The sequence below is a fragment of the Balaenoptera ricei genome, chromosome 11 (genome assembly GCF_028023285.1).
Source record: "Balaenoptera ricei isolate mBalRic1 chromosome 11, mBalRic1.hap2, whole genome shotgun sequence".
NCBI lineage: Eukaryota > Metazoa > Chordata > Mammalia > Artiodactyla > Balaenopteridae > Balaenoptera > Balaenoptera ricei.
Genome location: NC_082649.1, coordinates 21,619,357 through 21,632,407, shown reverse-complemented (window position 1 = coordinate 21,632,407; position 13,051 = coordinate 21,619,357). Strand labels below are relative to the sequence as shown.

Genomic DNA, 13,051 nt, shown 5'->3' with positions numbered 1-13,051 from the left:
TTTGAAATACCTTTTAAAGTTTTCAGCCAAGTTTTACAATTGGATGGCTGAATTATGTAAAGTCCAAAATACTGCCATTTATGTCATCATTTTAGATGACTGACTCAATTCCAGGATCCTCTATCCTGGTTCTCAAAAGATGTTTTGCAGATTTCTGGGTGGTCCCTGTAATACTTGCAAGGAGTCTACAAGATTAATATTATTCCATAATAATGATACTAAGATATTATTTTTCATTTTTGCTCTCACTCTCTCACTAGTGTACAGTTACATTCTTTAGAGCCTACATGACCTGTGATATCCCAGTACTGAATACAGAGGCAGATGGGAGGATCTAGCCACCTTCAAGAAGCCAGACGTTAGATTTGCAAAAACGTTAAAGAATACCACACTTCTCAATAAACTTTATTTTGCATTGGGAACAGACAGTTATTTTTCATGAAATGTTTTTTTATATTAACCTATAATTGGCTTGTTGCTATTTTTAATATAAATTAATAAATAAATACATTTTAAACATTTCTCAGTTCCAATCTCTAATGCCACAAATATTGATAGATATATAACCCAAATGAGCAAAAGCTCTCTAGGGTCCTCAGTAATTTTTAAGTGTCTAAAGGCATCCTGAGGCCAAAAAGCTGGAAAGCACTGCTCTCCCCACTGAACCTGAACCTAGAGATCCACTTGGTCCGATGCTTACCTGCTCAGCTGGGACCTTAAACCTTAGGCCACTCTCAATAACTAAGTACTGACACCTTGTTTATTGTAGGGACACCTGAGCCAGGCCACGTCCAGAAGTATCCTCGTCCTTCATCCTTCCTCATCCGGATCTAGGCCTGGGGAGCTTTACTGTATGCCCTGGAAATCTTGGGGGTGGGTTGGAAATGGCCCATCAGCTCCTGGGACCCCTTAGCTGTAATGGTGGGGCTTAACCACATCCATAGCCTCGGCCCACCTCTCAGGTCTCACTTCCTCTCTCTGACTTCCATCTGTGGCTCCTGCTTCCCTCTTACATCCTAGTGCGTCCTCACCCCAAATCCACAGTATCTGGTGTCAACTCCAGTCTCAGGCTGAATGTGTCACTCTGATGTTAAAGCAACCAGTTTTCTGCCTGTCACTTTCTCACACTTCTTGGTTGGGAGCCATGTGGCAGCACTCGTGTTCCTGAGACTGGCCCCTGCCCCATCGTTACGTGCAAATGAGTTACTAAAGCAACAGCCTAATGAGGGAGAGATGGGGCTGGGGCTTGAGGAGGTGTCCAGGGGACCTCTGGAGGAGATTCTCTTCTGTGACCAGAAGGAAGGAGGGTGGTTTTCCTCCAGGGGATGCTGTGCTGTGGCAGTAGAGGTGGCTTGGGTTCTCTACTTGGCTCTGAGACCGGGGAATTGGTCCTGGAGGCTGTGGTGGGTCTCTGCCCTGTGAAGGACCAGGCCGCCCTCAGGCACCGTGACCCCCTGGGCCCCTGTAAACGCTGGACAGATAAAGAGGGGGCTGTCATCAGACCCCAGCCTGAAGAAGGGCCTCAGGGGCCCAGAGAAGGGTGAACGGGGACACGTGTAGATGTGTGACCTGTCCCTCATGTTATAGAAGGACACATCTCCAGCTTCGTAGTCCAGGAAGATGCCCACCCGGCGAAGGCGCTCTTTCAGGGGGAGAATCTTCTCCGGGGAGGACAGGGCGCGGTACTGGTTCTCAAACATCTCCAGGGTCCAGAAGCCATTCTGAGGAACCAGTAGGGCCTCCCCTTTCCTCTCAACACTGTCTCTACAAACACCCACAGCCCAAACCATCACGTTTTCGACCTCCACCTCCCAGTAATGTCTCCCTGAGGAGTAGTTCTCTAGGCCCAGGACACAAGGCTGACAGTCAAATCTCTCCGGGTTGTCAGGCATGCTCTGCGTGGAGGGACCCCGTCTCACACCTCTCCGGTCCTCTGACAGGAAGAGCTCGGGATGAGCGGTGTCCGGGTCCAGGACCACATCAGCTGCAGAGGAAGTCTCAGGTTTAGGCCTGGGATCTCAGGAGATTGTGAGATTCCTGGTCCCCAGAGAGATCCCAGAAAGCTGGTGGGAGATTCCCCCATGTAACCGCCTTTTCCGTGAAGGCCCCTCGATCCCAGATCCCAGGCAGCTCACAGAGAAAATTCCTGAGGCTGCACTTCTGTCTCTTAAGTGGCAGGAGCGCTGCCTCAGGTCGAGGAGAACTGGGGCTCTAAGAAATATAGAAAGTTCAGCAAATGAGCTGAAATTAATGGCTCCTGCTTTCTCTCAGTGTTCTCAGATCTGCCCTCTTTTCTATTCAAAATATATGGTCTCTGGGACTCTCTTTAGTTAAAAAGTTTCCCACATGGCTTAAACCAGCAAAGAGGACCTATCCCCTCCCCCTCCCCCAATTAAGCCATTAAGGCCAATTTTTCCCTACACAGATAAGGGCGATAAAGTGTCCCTACACTGGTCCTCTGTGTTCTACCAGTTTAACCAGGTGACAACTGATTTACATGACTAATAAGCGCACCCTTCAAAGGGTAAAAAAGAAGGATAATGTCCCCCAAAGTCTACCTGCCATACTTGCCTGAGAGGTGAGTATGGCAAAAGGTAGTTTTGCTTTAATAACGTTGGTGTGACATCTACAGCTATGACCTCTCTGGATATAAGAAATGCCTCAGACCCCCGACGTTCTGCAGCCCTCTCCCATCTGCAGTTACTATTACTTAGTCAGTCTACATCTAACACAAAATCATTGTGTTAAAATGATTTTCTTCTTTCTCCAAGTTGCTATGTCTGATGGTGATAATTTTGAAATTCGAAAGAGGAAAGGTCCAAGTGCCATGGGATCTAGTAAAGCCTGCATTCTTTGATGCTTGTGAGCAGAAAGTGACAAATCATAAAACTCAAAGTGCTCACTAGGACCAGGCAATTGGACCCTGTGTTCTCCCACCTGCCCAGGTCCTCTGCGCTGGCAGGCTATACACAGAGTTATCAGCATTCTCTTGGAGCAGGAAGGCATTTCTGGTCCCTATTTGTACACTCCTCAGCCAGGCCTGGGAAGCTTATTGCTTTTCCCACACGTGGCTCTTCCACTGCGCAGTCTATACCATCTCCCAGGTTATAAATAGCTAAGCCAGTATTGTCTTCTTTCAAATTAATCCAGGATCCAAAGAGCAACAGCTACTAAAAGGTAACCTTTCGGGACGTCTATTATGTATGGTAGACCTTTGGTAATCATGGATGAAATTATTCTAAAAAAGAAAGGATGGTGGGAAGTAAGCTATAGAGTTGGTTAAGAGCTGCGGGGCTTCCCTGACAGCAGAGGTAGGCTCCAGCATTGGGTGGGATACTGCTAGTGAACCGACCCCAGGCTCCTGCTCCCCCTAGCCAGCCTTGGGTCTCCTTGTTCATCTCCTCTAATGTGTCCTGTTGGCTGCCTGGCGGGGAGAAAGCTCGGGATCTGAGGGAATGTCAGAGGCGCTCACCCGCATGTAAGAGGCTTCTTCTCCATCCTGCAATGGGACAGGCAGAGAGGTGAGCTTCAGGAGATAATGCAGGGCAGAATGCAAATCATGCAGGGAGTAGTTCAGGAAATGCTCAACTTACGCAGTTCTTCATGAAGTTGCTCTGAAAAAGAAACAGAAACAAATGAATGTCCTCAAGAGAAGAACTAAGAGAATTTGAGTTTGTCTTAAATGATGATGGCTGGTCTTCTATTTGAATACCACTGTCCCCCTCCCCCGCTGCCTTGGGAATTGTCAAGATACCAGAAATAATATATGATCAGGTGGCTGGGTATTATCAGTACTTATTTGGGTTTGCTCTTGTCCAACAATATAGGGCTGTACGTAGCCAAGTGAATGGATGCAACATTTGCAGAATGGAAGAAAGCGAGGTCTGAGGGATTCATTACTAGGACATGAGGAGTTCTAAGCCCTTGCCACTGCCTTTATTCATGTCCTCTCTCTCTTTCCCAGGCTCTTAGCTGCCCGAGCTGTGTCCTTTTGTATGACAGTGAACTGTCTTCCTACTCTTTTACCTTTTATTTGACGTTCTTTCTCTTTTTCCACACGTTCTTTCCCCAGTTCCTTACGTGCAATTTCTTTCTCTTCATTTTCAACCTCTATTTGCATGGACAGAATCTTTTTTTCCATTTGGAGTTTCTTGATGAGACAGATGCCCCCAGCGATGAGGAGGAGCAGAGAAGGCAGGATGACAGTCAGGGCCACCATCCAGGGAGATGTGCTGGGAATAAAGGATTCTGAAAAGGGAGCCCAAAAGTCCCATTTAGTGAGAAAAAGGAGCCCTGGGATTAGAGCCCTTCTGGATGCAGATCTGAAGAGCGCCTCTCCTGCACCCCCTGGCCCCCACCAGCTCCCTGCTCTGTCAGCTTCTGTCTCAGGAACCCCAGCTAGGGAAGGAGACTTTGGCTCTGCACTGGCTCGCCCCACAGTGATTGCCAGGGTTGGGGCCCCAGCAGACAAAAAAGCAGTAACATCTGGAGTCACCATGGGTAAGACCAGGGTGACTAAAAGCTAACCAGCCATACGGCCACCACATGGTATAAGCCACCATCCCTTCTTGCCTAGAATATTGCAATGCCTTCTCCCTGCTTCTGTCCATATCCTCTGCGGTCTGTCCTCAGCACAGTGGCCTAAGTGAGATCATGTTATTTCTCTGCTCAAAACCCTGCAATGTTTCCTATCTCACTCAGACTAACAGCCAAAGTCCATTTGTGGCCTACACTGCCTCATATGATCCGGATCCATTGTCTCTCTGAATTCATCTCCTCCAACTCTCCCTGCCCTCAATCCATTCCAGTCACACCTGTGTCTTGGGGGGGGGGGGGGTCTTTGAAACTGCCAGATATGCTCCTGCCTCAGCCCTTTGCATATGCTGTCCCTGCTACCTGGCTTGCTCAGTCCTCAAACATCTGCATGGCTCACTCCTCACTTCCTCAACTGCCATCTTTTCCGTGAAGCTTTCCCCGATCGCCCTATTTACAATTATAACTGCCTTATGCCCCTGATACTCCCTATCCCCCACTCACTAATTTTTTTCTAGGGTACTTATCACCAACTGATATAATCCACAGTTTAATTAATTATTTCACTCCTTGTTTTAATTCATGATTTCATTTATTGCCTTCTGCTGTTCTAGAATGTGAGCCCCATGAGGGCAGGTATCTTCATGTATTTTGTTCACTGATTTACCTTCGGTTTCTAGAACAGTGTCTTGAACATATGAGATGCTTGTTCAGTATTTAATGAATTTATGAATGTCTACAGACAGAGAATTTCTCCAGCTCTGTCCCTTGGGAAATCTCTTGGGCAGGAAGGGAGGGCTTCAGCAGATACTACCTGCCCATACCACTGTCCATTGATTTACAATTGTTCTAAATGTTTGAAAATTGCTGCAGGATAAGGACCATAACAGAGGAAAACAAAACAAAACAAAACCAGCAGATTTACCCTCAGAGAAGAGGCTTCCTACTCCTGTGTTTTGAGACGATTTGATTTTCCTCTTGTGACAAGGGGAGAGGCCTCAGCTCAGCTGTAGCCTCTAGCTCTTCAGGGCCCAGGACCCTTCCACTCCACGCCCCTACTCCCCATCCCCATGCTGGGCTCCAGTCTGTCTGCTGAGGATCCCGCCTCCATGAGATGAGCCTCCAGAGAGCAGGGAACTAACCTGGAATGAAAATCACAGTTTGCTTCTCCTGGTTGAGCAGGGTGTTGTTGACAGAGCAGGACACGTTCCTCACAGACTGGTCCCTGATGATCACAGCCATGGTGACCATGAAGAGGCCATCTGTGTTCGTAGTGTAAGCCTCCTCCAGGGGGGGCATGATCTCACCATAAGGGTCCCTCCACATGGCACGGGGCTCTGGATACCACCCTATAGATGTGCATTCCAGCCGGATGCCTCCATCCTCGTGGCCCTTCATTTCAATAACGGGCTTAGAACCCAGGCCTGGGGAGAGAGACCAGCTAAAGAGGTAATGGTGTCTTAGCCGAAGTGTCTTAGCAGATCAGCTCTTAGTGATGAGAGCCAAGGGATGTGGGGAGAGAGCAAGAGGCTGGTGTCCGGAGAAACTGATTACGCACATTCCATGCACTCCCTTCTGTGAAGGGAGAAAGGAAGGAAGGAAAGGAGGGAGGGATGGAGGAAGGAAGGAAGGAGACAGTAAGGAGGAAAGGAAGGAAGAAAACCTTGATGTTGGAGAACACCAGGAGACCAAGATGTCAAAAAAATTGTGCTATCTCTAAGTGGGGAAAGGATTACATTGTACTTTTCTTTGTGCTCCACCTACGGACCCCATCACAGGAGCAAGCATTTATCTGCCTCCTAATAAATGTTGGTTGATTGATTCATTCAGCTAGAGATTTTAATTTTCTCACTTCCGGGTGGGTGTGTCCACTCTGACCAGAAAGAAGCAGGCTTTCACTTTCTGCCCTGAGAGGACTTCTCAGTAGCTCTGGCTTCCTGAAGTTCTAGGTCAATACAATAAGGACAGAAACCTGCCAGGCTGGCAGAATCTTAAGAAACTTTTTGACTTCAAGGCACTGACCCTCTTCTCCTGGTTTAGGACTTCACATCGCCACAGCTATCTGATAATCATAAGCAGCTGTTGGTTTTTAGGAAAATTGACAGAACCAGTGTGCAAAGTCAACCCTTACCCCAATTCAGAGATGTTTACCTTCCAGTCAATTGGGCTCAGTCAATTAGGTAATTTTCTTACAGTCCCTTGACAACATTCTCCTATTAGATCTGGATGCTCCTGGGATCCTTAAGATAAAAACATCACCTCCTTAATGTCAGCAGATCATCGTCAAAAGTCCTAAGAATCCAGACTCTTCCTAACTTATTCTATCTTTCAGAGAATCCTCAATAAAAGAGAATACTGGGTATGAGAGAGCTGCAAATGCATGGTCCTGGGAGACTTCTGCCCCTTTAGCCAGGTATCCAGCAATCATCCAAACTTCTTTTAAGGAGTTCCTTTGTTAAGCCTATCCAACAAATTATACCAAAGACAAAATTAAAGCAGTCACTTAAGTCTTACTGCTTCTTGCTCAATTTGATCTTTTCAAGATGGAAAATAAAAAACAACTAGTTGCATATTGAAAGGCTCACACAGAAACTTTGAAGTGGGATAAGATTCAAAAGAACTTGGTAAGATGGAAAGAAATCCTACAAAATGTTCCAGGGGGGGTTCGATAAGGGCAAGCAGGAGACAACAGACTTAAGGACAAAACCAGCCAGCCAATTAACCAAACCGGAAAACAGTAAACAAACAAACAAGCAAACAATTGTACACCAACTCACTTCAGAGTGGGGCAGGTCAGGGTCATGTTTACAGGGGAAGAATGGAAAATTCCTGCCACATACAAACACATGGTGGTCAGCTCTGTAGTGCTGCTGTGAACAGAGTCAGGACACAAGGGTGGAGAAACCCTTCTTCCATGATATTCTATATTAATCAGATACAAAAATGCCCTTCTGAGTAACGAAGATGGGATCTCCTGCCAGTTATGTTGGAGGCCCACTGGGAAGGTCGCACTGTCCACAAACCTCCATTGGTCTGGTGGACTGAAATGCCATTGATTTATGTGTGTCTTAAAGGCATTTCCATTCTTCAAACATTTCTTTTAAAGTATAATACTCTGACACCGGAAGTGAGGTCATACCTTAAAGTCAATAAACTTGTAGAAATCCCAGTTTAAATGCCATTTCTGTCTTGAAGCCTGGCCAAATTCTCACTCACTTTCTCTGTGGGACCAGTAGGCTTAGTATATAATTTACATGTCAGTCACTCTCACGACAACTAGTATTTGAGGAAAGAGAAAGAAGGCAAACTTAATATTTATCAAGAAATGAGATGTCTATATGCTGTAGTTTCCTGGGCAGTCCTTGTTGATTCCACTTGTCCCTGTGCAATTATTGACAGTGCCTCCTCTCACTCTCAAAAGTGTACAGTTTGAGTGATAAACTATACGGTCCCCTATCAGGAGCCCACATGCCCTGTGTTGTGCTAGATGGGATTTCACACTGGATGCTCTCAGCAGCCCTAGACGTGCATGGCTCACTTCCTCACTTCATTCTGGTTTTGTTCAATTGCCATCTTTTCCGTGAAGCTTTTCCTGACCATTCTATTTCTAATTACCTTACCTCCATGCCTCCTAGAACTTTCCATCTCTTCCCTGCTTTATTTTTTTCTATAGTACTCGTTGCCATCTGATATAAAATCCAGTTTGATTATTTCATGTATTGCTCTGTGCACCCTCCAGAATGTCAGTTCCACGAGGGTAGGGATCTTCATGTATTTTGTTCACTGATTTATCCTCAGTTTCTAAAACAGTGACTTGAACGTAAGAGACGCTTGTTAAGTATTTGTGGAATGAATTTATGAATGTCTGCAATGAGGGGTGCCCAAGGGTAAATTTTTCCACTCTGATTTTGATATCAGCAATTCATCTTTTTCAGTCCTTCATTTTACAACTACTTATTAAGTACCTGCTAGGTGCCAAGCAATTTGCTAGATGCTGGAGACATAGCTGTGAATAATTTCTGGTCCTGATTGGTTTTGACTGTGATGTGGACTATAACGCTTTAAAAGAATGTCTAGTAACAAAAACCTGAAAGAGTACTTTTTAGTGCTGTTAATCCAGGATCCAAAGAGCAACAGCTACTAAAAGGTAACGTTTTAGTTAAAAATATTTAGAAAAAAAAATTAGAAAAAAAAATTATAGAAAAAAAAATTTTAGAAAAAAAAATTAGAAAAAAAAATTTTAGAAAAAAAAAATTTTCAGTCCACCTGGGCCCATGGTTAGGCTTGTACTTCCCTCTCCTGTATAGTTAGGCATAACCACGTAACTTGCTTTGGTCAATGAAATGTGAGTATAAATAACATGTAGCACCTCCCAGGCAGAAGCTTTACAAACCAATGAGTAATTTGCTGGGCTCTCTTTCCCTCTGCTCAGGTGAACCACAAAGCTCCAGGCAGATCTGTGTGAAGTAGGGCCCCACCAGACTCATGAAGGATATATTTCATGTGTTAGAAATAGACCTTTGTTGATTTAACGTATTGAGATTTGAGGGCTGCTTGTGACCAGAGCATAACCTTGACAATCTTGACTAATGCATACTTCAAAGATGATTAAAAGCATGGACTGGTAAGAGGCTCAGGGAGAAAGGTTAAAAAAAAGCAGATCTCAGGCTTAGAATAGAGATAGCTCAGGCACGACGTGATGACCACTTACAGCATTATGGAGCAGATTCATTTAATCCTTCAATAATATTTGTTGAGCACCTGTTATGCTCCAGGTTCTGTTCTAAAGATGTGGATACAGCAGGAGTAAAACAGAAAACAATCCCTTATGAAATCTACATTCTAGTGGAAGAGCCATAATAATCTGGATAAATAAGTAAAATGCATATACGTAAGAAGGTGATAGGTGCTAAGGAAAAAAGTAGGGAAGGAGGGTAAAAAGGGTCAAGGATGGTGTTTGATCCTCACAGTCATGGAAAATAACTTATGAAAAAGAAAAAAATAGATTGAAATCACATGTGAAAAACTTCTCTTTGGACTTAATGAAAAAGGTATGGAGCATCATATATGATTGGCGAGTGTATATTGGTACAAACACTTTGGAGAACAAATGTGTAGTACCTATTAAGGATGTATATTTCTCATTATACAGCATGTCTCTTCCTAGGAACCTGTCTAAGCTGGGGATTTTGAGAAGCGGCATGTTGTGGACTGAACTGTGTCCCCGCAAAACTCATATGTTGAAGCCCTAACCTCCAGTCCCTTAGAATGTGCATGTATTTGGAGAGAGGGCCTTTAAAGAGGTAATTAAGTTAAAATGAGGCTCTTAGGGTGGGCCCTAATCCAATCTGACTGGTGTCCTTATAAGAAGAGGAGATTAGGACACACAGAGAAAGACACCAGGAACATGGACCCACAGAGGAAAGGCCACATGAAGACACAGAGAGAAGACCACGTGAGGACCCAGTGAGAAGGTGGCCGTCTGCAGGCCAAGGAGAGAGGCCTCAGAAGAAACCAAACCTGCTGACAGCTTGATCTTGGACTTCCAGACTCCAGAACTGTGAGAAAATACACTTCTGTTGTTTAAGCCACCCAGTCTGTGGTTCTTTTGTTATGGCAGCCCTAGCAAACTAACACGGTCAGTAGAAGGCAGTGTTCTAGTTCTTGACATGAGTAGTGGTTACATGGGTTATAGCTCATAATAATTCAGTAATCTGTACATTAATGTTTTATGAGTTTTTCTCTATGAGTATAATACTTCACAATAAAGATGTCTAATTCTAAAACATGTTACTGAGGAAGATGCTTAGAGATCTCTCACAAGTAGGCATAAGAATAATTTGTAGGGATTAAGCATTCGCCCCTACTCAAGGTGACAGCTGAGTTCCGTGTGTACGTCTCAAGAGTCGATGCCCACTGTTTAGCAGAGCAAACCCACTCACTGGGTCCTCGAGCAGGGGAAAGCCACCCTCCCTGTTTAAAGGGGATTCTAGGCAAAAAACTGCTGGTCTGCAGGGGGCCTGAGGTGAGGAGAAAAACTTTCCCTAAGAGTCAGTCTGTGAAAAAGCAACGGAACAAAACGAAAGGACGTACCTGCCACCATCAGGTGCATGATGGCCTCGTCGTAGGATCTGCCTTCTTGGAAATAACAGCGGTAGATGCCGTTTTCGCGGGCTGTGACGTTGTGTATGATCAGCCCCACGCTCCCTTTGCTGATAGCTTCGCTCACAAAGGTTGTTCTTCCCCGGTACTCCTCCATCTGCTCCTCCGTTCTCTCTCGCTGGCCCTTGTACACGAACACTGCAGGGGAGAACTGCGTCCGGAACCACCGCACCTCCATGCCCTCAGCGTTTTTCTCAGGTGACAGGTGGCAGTGTAACTTGGTGTCTTCTCCCACCATGGCCAGGATTGGATCAGCTGGTCCCAGGACAGTAAATTGGACTGTTCAACAAAGCGGTAGAGTCAGACAAGGGCACCAGCCATCAACTCTCTAAGGTGGGAAAAGAAGTGGATATGCCAGGGCACAGACATGTTCTTTCTAAGGGGCTTCCTGGGCTCCGGATTCTGGGGGCCAAGAGATGTGGCTGGTCGATAGTAACAGACACCTAGCAGGGGTAGGAGGGGTGTCTATTGAGGATGCTAATGCTTCTTGAACAACACATTGAGAAGCATACCCTGATACCCCCCCATGGACCCTGAGCTTACAGAGATCTTTTTCTATTTCCCAAACCAGCACAGTGCCTGGAGTATACTATAAACTTGAGCTGTCCAATATGATAGCCACTAGCTAGTCCCAATTGGAGTGTGCTGTAAATGTACAATACACACAATTTTGAAAATTTAGAAAAAAAAATGTTAAATATCTCACTGTTAATATTTTACATTAATTAAAAGTTTAAATAATAATATTTTGGTTATGTGGAGTTAAAATAGATTATGAAAAGTTGTTTTATCTGTTTCTTTTTACTTTTTTAAACGTAGCTACTAAGAATTTTAAGTTATATACGCAGCTCGCCTTTGTGGCTCTCACTGGATTGCTAATGGAGGGCGCTGGGATCCGTTCGAAGACCGTGTGCAGAACGAAAAGGTGAGCGAACACAACTGCAGCCCTTCTTTACCCTTCCTCTTTGCAGACTGAAGTGCCGATTTTCCTTTCTGAGAAGTTGATAGGAGTTAGTGGCATGCACCCCTACCTGAGACCGCTGCAAACAAGCTGAGGAGGTGGAAGAAGAGAAGGGAGCCTGGCAGGGAGAAATGCGGAGAAGCAACTGGCTCCATAAGCACCCACGAGAGGCAGGGACGGGAAGCCTAGAGAGACGTGCAGAATCAGCCAGGGAGACTCGGCGCTACAGTTCTGATCTAGGTCAAACTTTCCTGTAACCCGTGTTGGTTATCATCAGCGCCCCAACTGCTGTCTTGGGCAGCCCCCTTCCTTTCCCGGTTCAGGTATTTCCCGATAGATGGCTTCATTAAACATCCCATGGAATAAGCCAACAATGCAACGATCGGGAAAACAGTTTTCCGCCCTCCTCGGCTCACTTCTCCGGCCAGAGTTGAGTTTCTTCAGACGTCACTTGATATTCTTCTAAACCCATCTTCCCTCCCTTCCCTTCCTCCTCGCCGCGAATCTGGCTCGGCACCAAGTCAAGCCAGGGGTGGAGAGCCTCCCTCCACTCACCCCCGCCCCCGGAAGCATCCCCTACCCGGGACCCCGCCTTTCCCCTTATCCGGTTCTGTTCCTCCCGCCTACTGCCCCCCACTCCCCGCCCCACCCCGAGCGGTAGCGCGTCCCCTCCGTTTCTTACCTTCTAGAATTAACTTCCGCGTTTTCTTTTCTCCTCTGACGCTCAAATGATGATTTTCCGGTTGTCCGTCTTCCCCCTAAACCCGCCCATGGGCACAGGCACAACCAGACCAAACCTTCCCGAAAGCGGAGAAGGAACTTTTCTTCGCCTCCTGTTAGTCACGGCCTGGGGGCTGCGGTCCCTGGGACCCGGTCCACTCGGGGACCACAAAGTCCCAAGATCTCCAATGAATGATTTAGAGCAGGCCGTGGGTCAGCCAGCCAATGGCATCCCTGAACCTGCTTTCTCACCAGTTACTGGGTAGAATACACAGAAACAGCTTAGGACTTAAAAACGCACAGCTGCACGGAGCCTTTAAAAAACTTTCCGTTTTCTTTCTTCAGAAGCGAGATACTTTTCATTTTTTTATTGAAAAGCCTTGAGATTCCCCGAGGATTTTGGCGTTGCTGCTAATCACCAGGAGAGGCCTGCCGTGTGTAGAAGTGTGTGTGTGTGTGTGTGTGTGTGTGTGTGTGTGTGTGTAGTGTTTGGGGTTGGGGGTGTGATGACGTAAGCATAAGCATATCTCACAGTTTCACATGTTTCTTAGTCTTGGGTGGGATGGAGCCCAGTTGCCCACATGATAACCAACTGATTAATGTACGCTTTATGTAATTTTTCTCTCAGTTAGCTTTTCTCTTTTTATTTATTTTCGAACTTGAGTTTCCTGGGAT

General features: G+C 45.9%; 1 protein-coding gene across 3 annotated transcripts; it reads right to left on the bottom strand.

Annotated features, from left to right (window-relative positions):
- Positions 1–366: 366 nt before the first annotated feature.
- LOC132374449 (butyrophilin subfamily 2 member A2-like) lies at positions 367–12,545 on the bottom strand. 3 transcript variants are annotated; one of them, XM_059938127.1, is made up of 8 exons: positions 12,339–12,545; positions 11,727–11,841; positions 10,627–10,974; positions 5,676–5,957; positions 4,027–4,248; positions 3,594–3,614; positions 3,473–3,499; positions 367–1,984 (listed from the first exon to the last, which is right to left on the bottom strand). In XM_059938127.1, exons 2-8 carry the CDS (start codon positions 11,809–11,811, stop codon positions 1,362–1,364), a joined length of 1,608 nt encoding a protein of 535 aa, XP_059794110.1. In that variant the 5' UTR covers positions 11,812–11,841; positions 12,339–12,545; the 3' UTR covers positions 367–1,361. The 3 variants fall into 3 exon arrangements, with proteins under 3 accessions (XP_059794110.1, XP_059794111.1, XP_059794112.1); XM_059938128.1 differs by lacking the exon at positions 11,727–11,841 and adding an exon at positions 11,549–11,688 and having other exon boundaries at positions 369–1,984; positions 12,339–12,544; XM_059938129.1 differs by lacking the exon at positions 11,727–11,841 and having other exon boundaries at positions 369–1,984; positions 12,339–12,544.
- Positions 12,546–13,051: the final 506 nt, after the last annotated feature.

Coding starts and splice junctions, on each gene's coding strand:
- LOC132374449 (XM_059938127.1), bottom strand. CDS start 11,811: ATGGAGCCAGTTGCTTCTCCGCATTTCTCCCTGCCAGGCTCCCTTCTC. Junction 10,975..11,726: donor CTTGTTTGCAGCGGTCTCAG/GTAGGGGTGCAT, acceptor TTTGTTGAACAG/TCCAATTTACTGTCCTGGGA. Junction 3,500..3,593: donor GCAACTTCATGAAGAACTGC/GTAAGTTGAGCA, acceptor GTCCCATTGCAG/GATGGAGAAGAAGCCTCTTA.